The 20,072-nt window shown below is 35.0% G+C and overlaps 1 protein-coding gene across 3 annotated transcripts; it reads left to right on the forward strand.

The window, feature by feature from the left end:
* Positions 1-285: 285 nt before the first annotated feature.
* Positions 286-15,465, forward strand: ETAA1 (ETAA1 activator of ATR kinase). 3 transcript variants are annotated; one of them, XM_030310723.2, is made up of 6 exons: positions 286-630; positions 1,784-1,912; positions 2,181-2,257; positions 5,841-5,953; positions 6,207-8,242; positions 14,095-15,465. In XM_030310723.2, the coding sequence occupies exons 1-6, from the start codon at positions 408-410 to the stop codon at positions 14,211-14,213; spliced, it is 2,697 nt and encodes an 898-aa protein (XP_030166583.1). In that variant the 5' UTR covers positions 286-407; the 3' UTR covers positions 14,214-15,465. The 3 variants fall into 3 exon arrangements, with proteins under 3 accessions (XP_030166583.1, XP_032448546.1, XP_032448545.1); XM_032592655.1 differs by having other exon boundaries at positions 544-630; positions 1,788-1,912; positions 14,095-14,629; XM_032592654.1 differs by lacking the exon at positions 286-630 and adding an exon at positions 642-1,156 and having other exon boundaries at positions 14,095-14,629.
* Positions 15,466-20,072: the final 4,607 nt, after the last annotated feature.

Consider the following 20,072-nt stretch of genomic DNA (forward strand, 5'->3'; position numbering starts at 1 on the left):
ACCTCTTCTTTAAAATAATAAAACCCACAATAATCTAAATCTGAGTAATGTGTAATTCCTGTCGTCAATTCAGTAAAGAGATGCCAGTAGACTCCATTTCCTTTCCACCTCACATGCGCTCACACTGCGACCAGATCACTGCCCCTTTTACAATCACTTCCAATCCCAAGAGACCTAGCAGAGCCTAGCGGTCTTGGAGGCGGGCTGCGGAAGCGCCCAGCCCTGGCACCCTGACCGCTCCACCCCGCGCCCGGACGCAGCCAATCAGCGGCCGCCTCTTACGAGCGCCCCATCGGCCAAAATGGCGGCGGCCGTTGGCGCGGAGACCCGCTTGTAGTTTCATTGCTTTACTCCTCCCGTTACAAAATGTGAAAGGAGGAGCGGCTGGCGGAGGGGGGTTATAGGCAATGAGTCGGCGAAGGAAACATGGGGACAGCCCTGGCCTGAAGGGCACGCCGCCCAAAGCGGCGGCGGCTGAGGAATGCAGCTCGGTGGTCGAGCCAGGGAAGAGGCGGCTGAGGTCGGCCCGCGGCTCAGGGCTCTGCAGGGCCGGAGAGAGATCTCCCCGGCCCGTGCCACAACAAGAGCAGCCTCCAGCAGCCGCTTCGTGCAGTAAAAGTAACCCCGAGGGTGAGACGTCGGCAACGCGGCCTCTCCGGGCTTGTGCGCTGCAGCCCCACAGCCCGCTTGCCAAGGAGAAACCTGGGGTGCGGGTGGGGGTGGAGTCTGAAGTGTTTCCTTTCTCTGGGCTTCTCCCCTCGTGAATCCGAAAGGAACACGACGCCACTACCCCCGAGTTTGAGCTCTGCCCCGTTCGGTTTGACCACTCCCTTGCCGCCGCTACAGAAATAGGTCCTGTGATTTACCTGTTTGAGGAAGGGCGGCTATTTCTAGGCTGCTCCTCCAGTCATCAGCAGTGGCAGAGTGAGGAGAGCTATCGGATAGACTTGCTGCCTTCACCTTGCTCCCAGGAGACTTATTCCCCTCCCCGCTTAAACTTTTGCCCTGACTTGCTTAAGTGGAGGGGTCATATGAAAAGCCGTATCTATCTCTTTCCTCAAAGCTTTGGTGATGTCTCACCTCATTACGAATAAGCCGGAAGTTCCTGTGTATGCTGGCCCTCAAAGTAGGAAACTAAGGGCCCCCGCATATTCTGGTCAGTTTTTGGTGTTCCATTTTTTAAGGATTTCTAATAAATCCTGGTAGGCACTGCACTTCAAACAAATGCTCTTACAGTGTGTTCTTAAAAGTCGGCTTTTGTTACCTTGTCTTTAGTTTACTCTCATAAAGCAGTTTTGGAAGGAACAACAACATTTCTTTGTAGAAATGTAAAAGTGTAACTAGACAAAACTAACCAAGAAATGGGTCGTTAAAGCTTTTTAAAGTAATTAGTGTAAGTAGGATAGAGTTGATGAAAGAGGGCTAAACAGACTTTTACTGCTGGGAGCCGTTTGGTTTTTGAAATATATCTATAAATTATAGGTGGTTCCCAAAGCCTCCAAGTTCCAGTGGTAATGAATGAAATGATTAGATCATACACTGTTACACATTCATAGAGCTACTAGTCTATCTTAAAATGCTTGCTATTTACAATGTCAAATTTGTCAAGTATTACAAGGATTTTTATGTGAAATATTTCAGTTGTGGTTAGAGTAATATCATCTCAGAAAATTTTATAATTGTACCATAAAAAGTAATCTAAGGGATATTTGACATTGGGGTATTATGAAGTAAAGTAATGCTTTGCAATGCAACAATTGTTTTTTAATCTTATTTTACTTAGAAAGGTATGAAACACCAAAGAGAGTGCTGAAAATGGATTTATTGTCATCTACCTTCAGTTCTCCTAATGATCCAGATGGACAGAATGATATCTTTTGGGATCAGAATTCTCCAATGACAAAACAGTTAGGTAATTTATTATTAATTAGCATTTTTATCTGGGTAAATATTTGGTAAATGATTAGGATTTAACTATAGAATTTCAGTCAGGTAGTAGCAGGAACTTTTATACAACAGAAGTTTTTTGAGAATCTTCCGTGATTGTCATGATATGCTTGTGATGTCAGTGCACAGTGATCTAAGCCATGCTAATTAAAATTGTTTTCTAAGAAGTGACTGCTGTTTTTAAAAATTAAGTTTTTTGTTTACAATTTATAGAAATGTTTTTGTTTCTTTAGGTAAAGGAAGAAGAAAACAGATTTACACTACTGATAGTGATGAAATCTCACATATTGTTAATCGTATTGCTCCTCAGGTAAATATCACTAGGTTTGTAGTTTATTTAAAAACCGTGAAAATTATGCTACTAGGCCCACATATAGTTCACTTGGATGAGAAATATTTGGTCTTTTACAGTTCTTCTGAAAATAGAGCAGTAAAGGTTACTTTTACCTGTTCTACTACTGAAATGTAGGTTTTGAAAAAAGGGACATAATGTATAATTGGTAATATATATTTTCCTAAGAATGTATCTTTAATTTTTTTAGTGATGAAATTCGACTAGAGCTTTGCGTTTATTTTTTTTATAATTTTTTTTTTAACTTTTATTCAGTTTTGAGAGAGAGTCAGAGTGTGAGTGGGCGAGGAGCAGAGAGAGAGGGAGACACAGAATCTGAAACAGGCACCAGGCTCTGAGTTGTCAGCACAGAGCCTGATGCGGGGCTTGAACTCACAAACCGTGATATCATGACCTGAAGTCAGACACCCAACCGACTGAGCCACCCAGGTGCCCCTGTGCTTATTTTAATGTTGTTCAACCATATATGGCCTCATTTTTAAAGTTACTAAAATAATAGAATCAAAAAATAAAAACTTAAACTTTTAAGTTTTTTGTGAGTGGTATTTGTTTACGTCTACAGCCTACTTTTTCCCCATTAAAATTGCTCTTCTTAATACTTGTGGACTAATAAGATCATTGAGCAACATTCATAAAAGTGGAAAGAACACTAGATTTGGAGTCAGTTCTGAGTCCACCTCCTATACTGAGTGACCATACGCAAATCACTTAAGTTCTCAGAACTTCATTCAGCTATAAGCTAGAATTAGTACTTGTCTTGCCCTCTCCATTGGACTATTAGGAGGAATAAATTAGTTAAAAATTCTTTGTAAACTAAAGAGCACTATAAATGTAAGGTTATGTTACAGTTTATGATAGTTATTTGCTATCATAGAATCATCTTCAAAAGTTTCTTTCTCTTTGTTTCAGTTCCTGTACTGCTTGAATGAAATAGAAACACAAGTTTAGGGGCGTCTGGGTGGCTCAGTTGGTTAAGTTAAGCTTCTGATTCTTAGTTTTGGCTCAGGTCATGATCTTGTGCTTATGGGATCAAGCCCTGCATGGCGTTCTGCTGACTGCATGGAGTCTGCTTGGGTTCTCTCTCCCAATCTCTGCCCCTGCCCTGCTCACGCTTTATCTCTCTTTCTCAAAGTAAATAAACTTTAAAAAAAAAAAAAGAAAGAAAGAAATATAAAATTTAAGTCAACCTCTGTTTTGATCCTCTTCTCTCTCTTTTTCTTATTTAACAATATTTAAGTCTAGAAAACATTTTAGTTTGGGATTTTTTCCTTGATATACCCTTATCAAGGGTTTATTGTTTATGGTAAACAATAGATGGCACTGGCCCAAACTGTGGTTACAAGGAATCACCGTCATCCAGGTGAAGGAGACAGGAAATAAAGTTTTCTTTAGTGGCTATAAAACATCCGAAATTACAGTTAGCACAGTCAAAACAACTATGTTGCTACTAGCTCTGCATTCCATGTTTGGCATGTCATAGAAATTCATTTTACATATGGTTCAGTAGTTAAATAGCTTTTATGCCACGATACTATTTACTTCATAAGTTAACAATAGATCTTCATTAGTTGTGGGTTTCACATGAAAGAAGCATATAAAATGTGTTTGGGCTGGCCAGCTTAAATTGTGATAAAAAGATAGTTGAGTAAATTACTGGACCCTTTACCTAAGTGGGCTGGAAATAATAGCTCACATAAAGAAGTGGCAACAATATGCAAGTTGTAACTTGTATATAAGAAAAAATACAGTGAAATTAGTTGCTTTTAAATGTTACTTTTTTCAACTAAGCACTTTTAAAGCCTATAGATATTTGGTAGTATCAAGGTCTTTTAAAAAGACTGACATGTTCTCATAATGACATAGTCATGCTTTTTATTTTTAGGTGAGTTACCCCTTCAAATAGTTATTTAAGTCACCTTGGTATTTTCAGAGGTGACATTTTTTTAAAATATGCACTTCCATATTCAGTGGACAATCATTTCACTTTCTTCAGGGATACTTTTCATATGGTGTTTGTTTGAAGATGTATATTTTTCCATCATTTTTATACAACTACACACTATATAGGAGTAAATGAAGTAATATGTTCAGATACCTTATAACACCTGGATTGTAGTTGGAAATCAATGAATTATGCAATTATTATTAAAGACATTTTAAAAATATAATTAATATAAAAACATACAAGGGCCCTTGTATACATAAAATTGGACATATAAAGCTGTCCTACCTTTATTCTCTAAAAAAGTCAATTAATTTTAAAATACTTGGTAAATGGACAAAGTGCCCATAATTAAATCATTAAGAATGTTATTTTCCCTAAATTCAAGGTTGTTGAAACAAAAGTGGAAATGTATAGAGTCTAAAAGTAAACTTACTGGTTTACTGGAGTATTTTGTGAAAGTAAAATCTACTAGGTTCAAGTGGACATCTAAGAAAACTGCTAAACTGCTTGTTGATTGAGGATTTTAAAGTATCAAGTTGTAGGGATCTTTTCACCTAAACCTAGCAAATAAATGTAAACTGATATATTCTTTATGCCTAGCATTTTGTTAGATGCTGAACTATAATAATCATAAGATCATTCCATGCCTTCAAGTATCCTATAATCTAGTGATAAGATTATTTTTACCTTGTGTGATATTATGTTCATTCTGAGTACTGTGTTCATTCTAAGTACAAAAATAGAGTAGAAAATGGTTAACCTATTTGATTTGTTGGTTTGGTTTGTAACTAATGAATAAACTCATTTTCTAATTTTTTGCTTGATCAGATGACTGAAACACATAGCAAAAATATCCAGGATTAAAATGGCTTTTTCCTATCCTTCATAGTGGTCAAACTTCTCTTTCTCCTTTCTCTACTTATTTTTGTTCTTATTCCTGCCTTATTCTTAGCATTAGTTCTAACCTTGCACTTTCTAACTCATTTGTGAGTTAGTGCAGTCCTGTTGACCTGAATTCTAAGTGTTCCCAATTCAGGTCAACATGGATTGTCCAACTTTAGATAAAGATTATGATGGGGATAGTGAAAATATGGAGAATCAGGTGATATAGAAAGAATTCCATATGAATCTCTTTATTCTTAGGAAGTCAGTTTTCTTTTGATAATAACTATGCCTTTGCCATTAAATATGCACTTGTTAAATTCTTAGAACTTAATTTTTTTTGAAAATAAGGAATTACAAATTCTGAATATTTTCATTTCCTGAAACATAAATGGATCACTTCTTGCAACTTGTTATTGCCATCCTCCAACTTCTCATTGTTCTGGAGCTTGTTTAGTAAACTATCACCTTACCACAGTTTATTGCTTTAGGAAGATAATTCAATGTAGTTAAAGTTTGTCTTTCTTTCTTTCTTTCTTTCTTTCTCTCTCTCTCTCTCTCTCTCTCTCTTTTCTTTTTTTCTTCCTTCCTCTCCCTTTCTTTTCTTTCTCTCCCTTTCCCTCTCCCTCTCCCTCCTTTTCCCTCCCTCTCCCTCCCCCCTCCTTCCCTTCTTTCCTTCCTTTGTAAACATATCTCTTTTCCCTTCTGCCAAAGGATGAAAAACCAACAACAAACTCCATGCTAGGCATGTGGATTGGTGCTTCTGCTATTCCTTGTACTCCTAGTGTAGCAAAAGGCAAATCAAGAGCAAAAATCAGCTGCACAAAGTAAGTTCAAACTTTTCAGCTTTTCTGACATTCAGTGGAGTAAATATATTTAATAATACTCTGCTTTGATTTTGTTAATCTATTAAAATATTTAGAAATTACTTTTTTCAGTTTTGACATGTAAAACTTTAGACTTAAAATAATTGTGTTGAAATTTTGAGTTTTAATATATTAAAATATGTTTGATAACAACTGAATATTTATAATGACTCTTAGAAGCTTTCTTAATTATGACTTTTTAAATGTTTAATAGGTTGAAAACACAAAATCAAGAGGAAGAACTTATGAAATTGGCTAAGCAATTTGATAAAAATATGGAAGAGCTAGATGTGATTCAAGAGCAAAAGAAGAGAAATCATGATTTTATCCAGACAATTTCAGAAGCAGAGACTTTAAGTAATTATAAAGATAATGTACAGATGCAGTTATTACATGATATAGTTCCAGAAATAGATAATGCTATAATGAAGAACCCAATGGAAGAAAACACCAAAATGTCTGTGATAAATGATCAAAATAGCAGTCAGAAGCCATTTGACCAAAATGCTGAAGCAGCCTTTAATGCCATTTTTGATGGCTCTACTCAGAAATGTAGTGGACAGTTCAGCCAAGATCTGTCAGATGCTTTTTTGAACACAAGTAATACTACCTTTGGAAAGAAAAGCGCTTTGAAAAAGGAGAAAATCATTACTAATGAAACTCTGGTCACTGAAAAACTGCCAGATAAAACCCCAGGATCACTTTCTTGTCAAGTAGATACTCTTGGAATGACAAATCCATGTGTGACTTCTTACACTGAGAAGCCAGAAGCTTTTAATAAACACCTTGATGCATTTCCTACCAGTGATTTTGAGGATGATTGGGAAAACTTACTAAATAATGAACCTTTTGTTATGCAAAATGTCAAAATGTATGAACTTTCCCCAGCTCCTAAAACAGCCCAGATTGCTGATCAAAAGAGTATTTGTAACTTTAACAATAAGTGTGATAAACATAAGTCAAGAATGAATACAAGCCTAGGTGCCAGGTTAAGGGATTCAAAAATTGTACAAGATCTCCCTTCAAAGACACATAACAAGGAATTAATAGATTCTGGAAAATATCGTTTTTCACTAAATCCAAATGATGAACCAAACAAGTTGCCATCCAGTGGATATATAATGAAACTTGAGAAATCTTTCAATAAAATTGTTCAAGACTGTTCAGTTGCATCTAATCTGACAAAAGTAAAAGAAGATATGCATACTAAATTTACTTCTAATGTAAATACTTTTGAAAAGTCTACTTTGAACACAGGATATTCTAATGAACAAGAAAATAAGTCCATTTTTAATCAGTCTTTTAAAGCACCTGCTAATATAAATCCTTTTGGCTCTGCAACTTTGGGCAATGAAACCAGTGTTTGTAATACAAATCAGACTAATGCATCCAAGTTAGGTTCTTTCTTTGATGACTGGAATGATCCATCATTTGCCAATGAAATTGTTAAAGCATGCCATCAATTAGAGAATACCTGGGAAGCAGATGATGTAGATGATGATTTATTATACCAAGCATGTGATGATATTGAAAGACTAACTCAGCAACAAGACATTAGAAAGGGCAGCAAGATACCAGAAAGTACACTTGAGATCAATAATAATTCCAAACATGGAGCCAAAAACATATTTACTACATCTAAACAAGAAAGTCAGTTGGTGCAATCAAAACATTTGAATCTCAGCAGCATTTCAGGGCACACATCTTTCACAAATAGCTCACAATTAAATAAACCAGTGAAGATGGATAAAAGGGAAATCTGTGGAAATTCTCCAAGTTTTTTAGGTGCTACAACAAATTTGACAATATACTCCAAGAACTCAAATTGTCATATCAATAATCTGCATTTCTCCTGGAATAACACTGATGTTCCAATACAAGTGAAAAGTCCACAGTCAGTTCTTACGGGAAGTTCAAGTTTGAATGTGAGTTCAGATTATAGGAATACAGAAACTGCTACTTATAAGAAGAAATTAAGTAATCAGCATCTGTCCCATAGGAGCACAAGAGATGCAGATCAGAGTGGCCTTAACAGAACGGTTAGATTTCCTAAGTATACATTTACAAAGATGAAAAATTCTCAAATTCTTTCCCAGTTTAATCAGAATTGTCTACCAGGAAGTATTTCTGATACCAAAATTACACAGGGTTTGGAGAAAAATAAAACTCCTGTCCACTCATTTTGTGGGAGGGCTATTCAACAACAGTGTTTGGTGAAACGTTCTGAATCTTTGAAACAACCTTCAAAAGGTATGTATAAAGTAGTTTGAAAATTATCACCTGGGAAAGTAGCTAACCTAGTTATTTGTTGTATTGAATTTGTGTAACATGTAAGATTAAAAAAGTATGACATTTAACTAGAATTCTTAAAGTGACTCTTAGGAATAATTATGCTGTAATATACAAAGAGGGTGATTTATGTTTTCAAAAGACTGCATCAGATTCCCAGCTTTTAATTCAGTGACTAGCATATAGTAGGTATTCAGTAAATATTTGTTGAATGTTTTCTGAATTATTTACTAGGAAATTGTACTTTTAGATCTATTTATTTCCAAGAGATTATGTTTACTAAATATCTCATTGTTTTAAAACTTCATTCATACTCCTATGTTTAGCAGAACATTGAGGTGAGCAATATTTGAAAATTCAGAGCATTCTAATTAAACACATTTGCTGTGATGGTTAGAATTGCAGTTTGCTTACTCAGTACAGCCTGTCTGTCATCTTTGATTTTTCTGATTCCTCTCCCGCAATTCTATCAAGTTGCATTGTTTCTATCTCAGAAAAATACATCTTAAAATTGTCCATTTTCCTCACTCAACCTCTACTACCCTTATCCAAGCTAACATTTCTTGACTAGATTCCTGCAGTTCTTTTATCTCTTTTCAACTCTAGTCTCCAAACAGTAGAATAATCTTTTAAAAACAAATAGGCAAACATGGCATTCTTGTGCTTAACCACAGCCTTCAATGATGGCCATCATCTTTCAAATAACATTCCAACTTTACACTGATCTGCAAGGCCCTGGATTATCACTCCTTACCTGCCTACCTTCTTTTTTACCTCACCTACCAAGTAAGTTTCAGTTACATTAGCTGTCTTTCAGTTCTCAAACAGCATAGTTTCTTTCCTAGTTCAGGAGCTCTGACTATGCTGTTCCCAACTAAAACTATTTCTTCCTGATGTTTGTCTCCCCTTCTCCCCACCCCCATCCGTCTTTTGGTTGGTGCTTTTTTATCCTTAGGTCTCAGTTTAAGTATGACCTTCTCACAGAGACCTTCCTTGAACAATCTATAGGTCTTTTCCTTGTCATTTTCCGTCATCTCTCTTATTTCTTTTATCACAGTTTGCAATTAAGTATTGATTATTGTCTGTCTTATCTGTGAATACCTAGACCTACCACAGCATCTCCCACATAGAAGATGTTTAGTAAGTATCTGAATGAATATCATGTAATATAATGTGAAAAATCTGTTATTCACTGATACTGTAATCTTTTTTAAAAGGCACTGTATCTGGCATAACTACTTGTACTTCCTAATGTCCAGTTCTTTCTCACAGCCTTACATTTTTACAGATGCTATTTCCTTCACCGAAACATAGTACCCCCACATGCATATACCAAATCTGCCTGGCCATTTTCCATTTGTCCTTTAAAACACAGTATGTTTTTATTCAGCTCAATAATTTAGGTTCACTTTCTCTGGGTTTCTCCAATACCCAGCTTTAACTTCTGTTATAGCATTTACTATGCTAGCTTGTAATTACAGATGTTTTTTAATCAGTCTCCCTCACTTCGGGCTAATATTAGGTTTTTTATCTATTATGTAGATCAATGCTAATAAGGTGAGGGAGATTTTATCTTCTTTTAACATTACATCATTGTTTTCTGTTTAGATTCTAGATGGTGCTTTTGTTGGCATTACTGCTCAACTTTCCTATTTAAGTGATCTTTTTTTTTTTTTTTAACTCGTAACAGTAATATGCTCATTGTTTAAGAAGAAAGAAAGCAGAGTAAATTAATTTGAAGTGAAAAATTAAATTCTCAGTTTCTCTTTTTGCACAGCCATGCCTCAGGAAAACCATAGCTAACAGTTTAGAATACATCATTTAACATTTTCTGTGCATATAAAAATGTCCGTGTGTGTGTGTGTGTGTGTGTGTGTATGCCTATACATCTATCAGATGGAATTATATGCTATGTACCTACTATTTGGCAACTTGGTTTTGCCTTCACTTAACATAGCTATCTTTTCCAGTTTTGTTTTGTTTTTTTGTAACGTTTATTTATTTTTGAGAGAGAGAGAGAGACAGAGTGAAATTTGGTGAAGGGCAAAGGGGCAGAGAAGGAGACACAGAATCTGAAGCAGGCTCCAGGCTCTGAGCTGTCAGCACAGAGCCCAACGCAGGGCTCAAACCCATGTACCGTGAGATCATGACCTGAGCCGAAGTCGGATGTTTAACTGACTGAGCCACCCAGGCGCCCCTCTTTTCCAGTTCTATGTATAGTTTTGCTTCAGTCCTTTTAATGACTGTATAGTATGTCATTATATGGATGTACCTTGATCTATTTAACTGCCTCTCTATTGACAGGAAGTTCGGTTTGGTTGCATTTTTTACATTACAAACAATACTCCAGTGAATATACTTCTACATAAATTTCTGCATGCTCCTGTGATTGTCTCTGTTAATTACTGAAAAATTGATGTAAGAATGTTTTGAAGTTTAGTGGATATCATTAAATCTTCCCAAAAAGTTTCATCAATTTATATTCTTATCAACACCAACAATTAATATTTCCCTATATTATAGCCTAGATATTTTGAAACTTTAAAAATTGTTGTTAATCTATAATTTTTATTTTTATTTAAATAAATCATGTAAATAATTTAAATTTATATTTAAGTAAATGTATTTAATTGGACCAAACTCTCAACATGAAATTATTTAAATACAGTTATAATTATGTTAAAGAGTACTAAAGATCTCTCTGGAATATTTGAGTTTTCCCAAAACTATCTACTACCTTATCTGCATATTTTATGAGTGGATAATCTGCCTTTCAGTTTATCTTATCAATTTTTTTAAGTTTACTGATAGTACCTAATCTTCTAATTAACATTAATCTATTTTCTATTGTTTCCACTTTATTTTACTTTGTTTTGTAGCAAGCTACTTTCTAGAGAACATCTTTGAAACAAAACCCATTTAACCCTTGTTTTAAGGCAGGGTTTGGTAAACCATGGCCCATCCACATCCAGCCCAGAGCCTGTTTTTATACAGCCAGCATGCTAAGATGTTTTTCACATTCTAAATAGTTGAGAAAATCAAGAGAAAAGTAATATTTCATGACCTTTGAAAATTACATAGAATTCAGATTTCATTGTCCATAAACTAAGTTTTGTTTGAACACAGTCACATCATTTATATTGTCCATGGCTGTTTTCATGCTACAATAACAGAGCTGAAGAGTTGCAACAAGAGACCATATGACCTTCAGAGGTTAATATATTAACTTTCTGGCCCTTTACAGAATTTTTTTTTTTCCTTCCTGATTTCTGCCTTATAATAAAGATTAAGAAGAGCCACTCTCAGGGGTGCCTGGGTGGCGCAGTCGGTTAAGCGTCCGACTTCAGCCAGGTCACGATCTCGCGGTCCGTGAGTTCGAGCCCCGCATCAGGCTCTGGGCTGATGGCTCAGAGCCTGGAGCCTGTTTCCGATTCTGTGTCTCCCTCTCTCTCTGCCCCTCCCCCGTTCATGCTCTGTCTCTCTCTGTCCCAAAAATAAATAAACGTTGAAAAAAAAAAATTAAAAAAAAAAAAAAAAAAAAAGAAGAGCCACTCTTGGGGCGCCTGGGTGGCTCAGTCGGTTGAGTGTCAGACTTAGGCTCAAGCCCTGCATCAGGCTGTGTGCTGTTTCAGAATCTGTGTCTCCTCTCTCTGCCCTTGATCACGGTCTGTATCTCTCTCTCAAAAATAAACCAACATTTAAAAAAAAAAAAAAAAAAGAGCCACTCTTGCTTTGTACCTTGAAATAGTTTGAAACTTTGCCATGTATGTTTATTGCAGAATGAGCTAAAGGAAGGGCTGATGAGAGAAAAGGGTGACTCTCTCTAAATCAAATTTTCATGGTGTGACTTTATATCATTTGAAATTATTTTTCCAAGAATTTCACCATGTTAGTTGTAAACCCAGTTTTAGGGAGCTATGTTCTTTTCTGCTGTCGTGGATTATTAATCTGTTTTCCTTCCAAACTTGTGGTCAATTGAATGCAACTGTGTATGTGTGAATTCTGAGTTTCATGTATTTCTCAGCTTTGAGACTAAAATATTAGATGATTAGTCAAGCTAATTATAAAGTATCTTGTAGCATCTTTCTATAGGGAGAAATAGCTACAAATCTTTGAGGTAATAAGTTTAGGAAATAAGTCATCAGAGTCATCTAGGGAGTTTATCTGAAATATTTCTCTCTTACCCTGAATACCCTCTCCCATTTCCAATTATACCAAGAAAGGAAGGGGAGACAGATAATGTATTTTGGACAAATAATCTCCCTTAGGTAATAAGAGAAATGTCTTAGAACAAATTCTAAACCTGTGTCTAGATGTTAGTGTAAATAATATTTCTCTGCCAACAGTACTACAGATTGTTATTCTATGAGAGACAGATTTTACAACATAAACAGTTTTACCAATACAAGGTTGCTTAAATATGATGGTCTTAATTTTCAAACATCATTTAAATGAGAAAATATGTTTGCTAATTTCAAAGTTTGATTCTTATTAGCATTACATAGATAATCTAATATTTTAGCTCAAAGTGACTTAACTCTGGAATTAAATTCATTTTATTAGAACTCCGTATTTTGGCAGAGGTAGAATTGGATGTTACTAAAATCAAACTTAATTTTATTTTCATTTACTTAATTTAAAACACATTGTTTATTTTATAGTACATTTACCTAAAGTATACTAAAAGCATACTAAAATATGCTGCATAGGAATGTCAGAATGCTTCACATTTTTATATATTAAAAAGACATTCGAATTGAAGTTTTCATTCAGATATTAATGCTCTTTGAAATAATCTTTTTAAAATATTTTTAATGTTTATTTATTAGAGAGAAAGAGAGATAGTGAGCATGACTGGGGGAGGGGCAGACAGAGAAAGGGGGAAAGAGGATCAGAAGCCAGCTCTGTGCTGACAGCAGAGAGCCCTATGCAGGGCTCAAACTCACAAACTGAACCATGAGATCATAACCTGAGCCAAAGTTGGACATTCAACCAACTGAGCCACTCACGTGCCCCTGAAATAATTTTCTAATGTTTATATAAAATGTGTCCTCCAAATAAAAATATCTGACAGTGAATTATACATTTATTGACATGATAGATTTCACTGGATCACTCTAAAACATTTTTTCCTGAATGGCTAAAATGAAAATCTTAGAGCTCTCTAGAGGAAAAAAAATTAGCATGAATATTGATACAGCTTATAGTAAATGTATACTATTTAAGGTGTTGATATTTGAATTCATTATATTTTGACTACCTTTCTGTTGAAGTTTATATATAACATCTAAAATCCCAGGTTTTGGGGATACCTGGGTGGCTCAGTATGTTATTAGGCATTGGACTTCGGCTCAGGTCATGATCTCATGGTTCACAAGTTCGAGCCCTGCATCAGGCTCTGTGCTGTCCCCCTCTCGTACTCTGTCTCTTTCTCAAAAATAAATAAAACATTAAGACAACTAAAAAGTAAAATAAAATTCTAGTTCTTAAAAAATACTCATTTGTCAGTTATGTAAATTAGATTTTATTCATAAGAATTATATGCTGGGAAGTCAAAATGTACAGTTTTAATCAAATGAATTTTATCACACTGTGAAAGGTGTATAAAATAGGAATGGATTGATCAGTACTTGATTTTCTTTTGGCCTAGAACACTGTATCTGTACATCAAATATCGTATTTAGTAGTTTAGTGTGATTTAATAGTTATACCAATGTGGCAAGTCTGGATGATAAAAGTAAAAAATTAAAACTCATGTTCAAGATGACTGTGTAGACTATAAAAGTAATATCTATATTTTGTTTAATTTTTAGAGGAAGAAGAGAAAAATAAAAAATATTCTCCTGAAGAAATTCAAAGAAAAAGACAAGAAGCACTGGTTCGAAGAATGGCCAAAGCACAGGCATCATCTGCAAAGGCAGCTCCCACTTAACTTGATTTCTTTTATGAAATATTATTTGGAAGACTTAACAAAGACAGTTAATAACTATCTATGATAGGGAATATTCTTTCTTGATTTCTCTGTGAGAAATTTAATGCTGAGTTATAAAGCATGGACTTCTATTTTATTTAATAAATCAGTGTTTGCAGTGGTTAATGAAACCTTTCCTTGAAGAGGTATGTGAAAGTAATTGCATATACGTTTTAGAAATTCAGGAAAGTTAGTAATTATGGTATAAAATTATACAGAATAAAGGAGTTATTTTTTCAAATATTGTGGATCATCCAAAAATAGGTAATTTGCTCATTTTTTTATTGTAATAACTTCCTAATACAAAGCTTCATCTTACTAAGAAATGAGACTTTAAAAAAATTTTTTTTAATGTTTATTTTTGAGAGACAGAGTGCGAGCAGGAGAGGGGCAGAGAGAGAGGGAGATACAGTCTGAAGCAAGCTCCAGGCTCTGAGCTGTCAGCACAGAGCCTACTGTGGGGCTTGAACTCCCAAATTGCAAGATCATTACCTGAGCCAAAGTCGAATATTTAACCAACTGAGCCACCTAGGCTCTCGAGACTTTTTTTTTTTTAGTTTTACTTTCAGAAACTGTTTCTTAAAGGTTTTATAGATTTCTGAATCTTAAAAATACTTCCATTTTCTTAGAAACGTGGTTGGTGGTAAATAAAGGACTTCGATTTATTTGTAAGGAAATTGCTATTTTCAATTCCTAGTCTGAAATAGATTGTAATTTTAATTTTCTAAAACATGATGCATTTTGGAAAGCTTTCACTAATTTTAGGGAAAATGCTGATTTAAGAAGTTTAGAAAAAAAGAAAGTAGACTGGCTAAGTTATATAGCAATATTAACATTTAGAATTGTCAGAAACTTTAGATGTCATCTGGTCCAGCTTCTTTATTGTATGGGTGAGAAATGGATACTGTTCTGAAAGTCACAAGGCAAGTTAAAGCTGTTCTGTGATTAGAATGATTGCTATCATTCTAATGAACACCTAGACAATTATGCCAATTTCTACAGAGTATTAATCAGTATTTAAAATAACTTGTTTGTAGGAGCATTAATTATTTCATAGTATAAAACTAAAAAAATAGTAACAAAAAGTACATTAAGGTCTGTTTAATAATCTCATTGTTTCTTGTATTAAAGAATTTTATCATTCCATGATATAAAAATGAGAATCTTTCTCTTTTCAGTTTTCCTACAACTATTAAATTTGCCTTTGATTAAATTTTCTGACTTTTACCAATTTGTTTTTCTCTATTACTCTATTGTTTCTATTTGCCTGTCTAAAATTCTCTAAACTAGAATTGAAAATCTCAGCGGAAGTCATAAGGGCAGTAAGAATGCTTTATGTATCCTAAATGGCTTTAGGAGACCTGATGAAAGTTATAGATGTGAAACACTTATTAGTATGTTCACCACTACTCTGGTGTCTTAGAGCTATATGATAATATCAATATAATTAATGCATTTTAAGGTATTGCTATATAAAGATATACCACTTCAAAAATTGTATATTCATGTATATAGTGAAATAACATATTCTAGGTAACCTTTATTATTTGTCCAGAAATATATAATAAAGACCCTAAATAAATATAGGTAAATTTTCTATGTAAGAAATGATGAACTGAGATTCTTTATTTTTTCTAAAGTGGCTTCACTGTTTTCTTACTATGCTTTGGATATCTCTTCCTTTAAGTTCTTCCCTTCCTGCCATTTGCTTCCTCTATAGCCTGTGCCTTTAGCCAATTCTGTCCCTTCTTTAAGACTCAGCCTAATAAATCTCAGTTTCTTTGAAACTCATACCTGACCATTCTCACTAAATTGATTTCTTTCTGATGATGGTGGTAACATTTCTTAGATGTTTCATGGGGGCAATCCTGTAATGTCATATATGTTATTCAGGTGTGTATGTGTCCTGGTAATATTTCTACAACTTCTTATTTTGTATTTTTTTCCTAGTGTTGCCATATTTTCACACAGCCTATACTGCCATTTACTGAATAGTTTTCTTAAAGGGATGACTTTTCACTTTAAAAGGAAACTTTACAGTACTTGTGGCTGGTAGGTGGAATAGTAAATGGCCCAGCACATTTCAGCCTGAACATGATTGGTTTTCTAGGGTTACTCCTGTTCAAATTCTCCTTTCCTATCCCGATTCTTCTCTTAGCTATTGTTGGAAATAGTGGAGTCAGTGGCCCTTCGGTGAGCACACAGAGGGCTGCGTGGTTTCTCTGGCTTGGCTCTTTCCAATCTCTATGAAATCTGTTTCCACACAAAGAAAGGGCAATTGGTAGGCCTGGCAGCTCTATTCCAGCTCAAGTTCGGCTCAGGCTGGCTATAGAAAAGCTGACAGTGATAATGCCATTATTGCAGGAAAGTCTACTAGAGAATAAAGTTCATCTGTCACTACTCTTTCTTGCTGCAGATAGGCAAACCTGATCCCAGGAAGACTTGGGTTGCTTATAACACAAAGAGTCAGTGGTATGCAGGCATGTACCACACCTTAGGAAATAGTGCTTATATGCTACTCTGTTATCACTAACTTTTACATTCCTGAGAACAGAGGCACCTTACTTCTCTCTGTCTACCCAGTACTGATATTCAGTGGTTACTTATCAAATATTTTATGAATTTAGATATATTCTGATGGCAGATTCTGCCTCCTCCTACTTGAAGCAATCTGATTCCCTGAGCTATCCAGGATTAGAAAATGTTTCAAGAAACAATTTAAATTTAGCCTAACACTGATTACTGTAAGTGATAATTTAAAGTCTGATTATGATTTTCAGTTCTTGCCAGGTTGTAGTGATCAGAATCACTTGTGGGACTCAAAAACAAAACAACAAACTTGTGCCTTCTCTTAGACTTCATAAATGAGTACCTCTAGGGGTAGATTTCAGATATGTGTGCATTTAAAGTTCATTGACTAATAGCCAACAGGGTTGAAAAGAAACCATAATTGCAAAATTTATATAAGTTGCTAAATGCTTTATTTACCATGCATGGTTTTAAGAAATTTACATTAACTAATTTACTTCTCAAAACAACTATTTAAATAACACTTTTACTACCATTTTATAAAAAAAGGACACTGAAGTATGTTAAGTGACTTCCTCAAGGTCACACAATTAGAAAGTAGTTGGAGTTTGAACCCAAGTAGTCTGATTTCAAATATTGTGATCTTAACTATCGAGCATACTGTCATTCATGGAAACTATTCATAAAAATCATTTGTCTATGGAAATTATATATACAAGAAAGAATTGTAACATTTCAGGCATGTGTGCCAAAAACTCACAGGAATTCTGTAGCTTACTCGTATATAGCTCAGGAGAGTTTTTTCCCAATCCCAGTTGCTGTTACAGATGACTCCTATACTTTTATGTGAGCATGTGGGTGGGTATTGATTATATGAATCCACATAGGGATCACCTTTTTCATTCAACCTCTAAACAAAAGAGTAGAGAAATACATAAAATGTATAGCTACTTAAAATGTCATTTTACTTCACTATTTTGTAACTTCTGGGTGTTCTGGTTTTAATTCTATTGGGGAAAGCTTAATTGCCTAGTCTAAGATGAAATGACATACCTCAAACTGCTAGTAAAACTCTGATCCAGGTAATAAGGTTTCTGGTTAGATTCACATTATATAGAAGAGTGGTATTCTGCATTTGTTACAATATGTTGTTGTGAAGTCCAACTCACACAGATTGTAGTTGGGAAAAGGAAAAAGTAATAGTGTTTTCAGATAATTCTAGATTTTCTTCTCTGATACTACACAAAAACTCAAGAAGTGGTCATTTCTTAAAAGATAGATATAACTTCTGTTTCCAGCCAAGATGGAATATTGAGGACTGCATGTACCTGTCTTACTGAAAGAACGAAATAAGCAAACTACATCAAAAAATGGACTTCAAGACTTGACCTCAGACAATGAGGAAAATAATCCCTGAGGATGAGGAAACAAACAAATGGAGCCCTATGATTTTCCCAGCTTACTGCCTTGAGGGAGTTTCCAGGACATGATGCAAGGAAGAAGAACTGAGGAAGAGCCCAGGAGACTTACTGAGTGAAAAAGTGGACCTGAGAGTCTAGGGAAACCAAATTAGCTTGAGTTCACAGGATAGAGTACCACTGAGAAGAGAAGACTGAACTCCAGAGATCTGCAGATGATCCCCCTTAAGATTATTAAACTCAGTACTGATCAGCACATACATGTGAGGAAATGGAGGCTGAAGAAAGAGATATTCAAAAGGATTAGAAAGAACAAACATTGTCCAGTGCTCACAAGGGTCTAGTAACAATGCCAGTTCTCACCAGCCACAAGTCACTGGGTAGTAATTTGTCCTAGTAATAGGAAATGCTTTGCGCTAGGTTGCACTACTATGGTACCCCCTACCCAACAAATCATAAAAGCAAGGTCAAGAAGGATCAAACCATTCCCATACTACAACTGTATCCTAGAAAAAAGCTCAAAAATACTTATAAAAAAACCCCAAATGCCCAGCACTTATGAGATAAAATTCACAGTGGCTGCCCTCTAAAGATGACTAGGCATACAAAGAAACCTGGATGTGATGTCGATGTTAGAATTAACAGGTAACATTACAACAGCCACAGTTGTTACATATATTCAAAAAGCTAAGTAGAAACATGGAGGATATTAAAAAGACTAAACACAAACTTTTAGAGATGAAAGGTACAATGTCTCAGGTGAAAGTACAGTAGATAGGATTAATGGCAATTAGACATTGCAGGTTAGTGACTAATGAACTTGACATATCAATAGGAATTACTCAAAATGAGAAAAAAGAACAGTGAGTTGTAGAACAATTTCAAGTAGCCTAATGTATGATTAATTAGAGTCTCTGAAGGAGGAAGGCAGAGAGGATAGCATACAAGACATAATCGCCTAACAATTTCCAGACTTTTATGAAAACTATTAACCTACAAATAGAAGAAAGTCAATGAACTCCAAGCATAAGAGATATGAAGAAAACTACCAAACCATATCATAATTGGTGATAAAATCATGAAGCAGTCAAAAAAGAGAAGAACAAAGGAACAAAGATGAATATGTCAGAATTCTTATTAGAAACAATCTGACAAGACAATGGATAAACATCTTGAAAACACTAAAAGGAAAAAAAACCTGTCTACCTAGAATTCTATACCCAGCAAAATGTCTTTCAGAGGCAAAGATGAGATAAAGTTGTTTTCAGACATACCAAATCTGAAAGAATTAATTCATCACTGGCACTACAAGAAATATTAAAGGATGTCCTTCAAGCAGACAGAAAATATTAAATGAAAATGTGGGCTTACAGAAGAGAACGATGAACACTGGAAATGATAAACACATGGGTTAATGTATGAGATTCTTAAAATTATTTAAATCTTTTATAAGATAATTGACTATACAAAAATAACAATGTTGGGTTTACAACGTAAAAGTTAAATATATGACAATAGCATAAAGGCCAGTAGGAAAAAAAAATTGAGACAGTCCTATTTTGCACATTTTGACACGCATGGGTTTCAGTTACATAACACTAGTCCCCTAACAACATAGTTCAAATTTCTGTCAACATACTATTTTAACTGTGACTACTTGCATAAAGTACAAACTTTAGATCAGACCACAAATCACTACATAAGTAACAGATGTGGATTATGATGCATGCCCAATCATGTCACTTGATTGTCACAACTGCCCAGTTGATGTTATTCCCAGTTCAGAGCTAAGGAGATGGGGGCTCAGTTTTTCTATGACAAGCTATACTCAGTTTTAAGACCAGTGCAGGCTGACTCCATATCTCATTGTCTT

The sequence above is a fragment of the Lynx canadensis genome, chromosome A3, assembly GCF_007474595.2.
Source record: "Lynx canadensis isolate LIC74 chromosome A3, mLynCan4.pri.v2, whole genome shotgun sequence".
NCBI classification, from domain to species: domain Eukaryota; kingdom Metazoa; phylum Chordata; class Mammalia; order Carnivora; family Felidae; genus Lynx; species Lynx canadensis.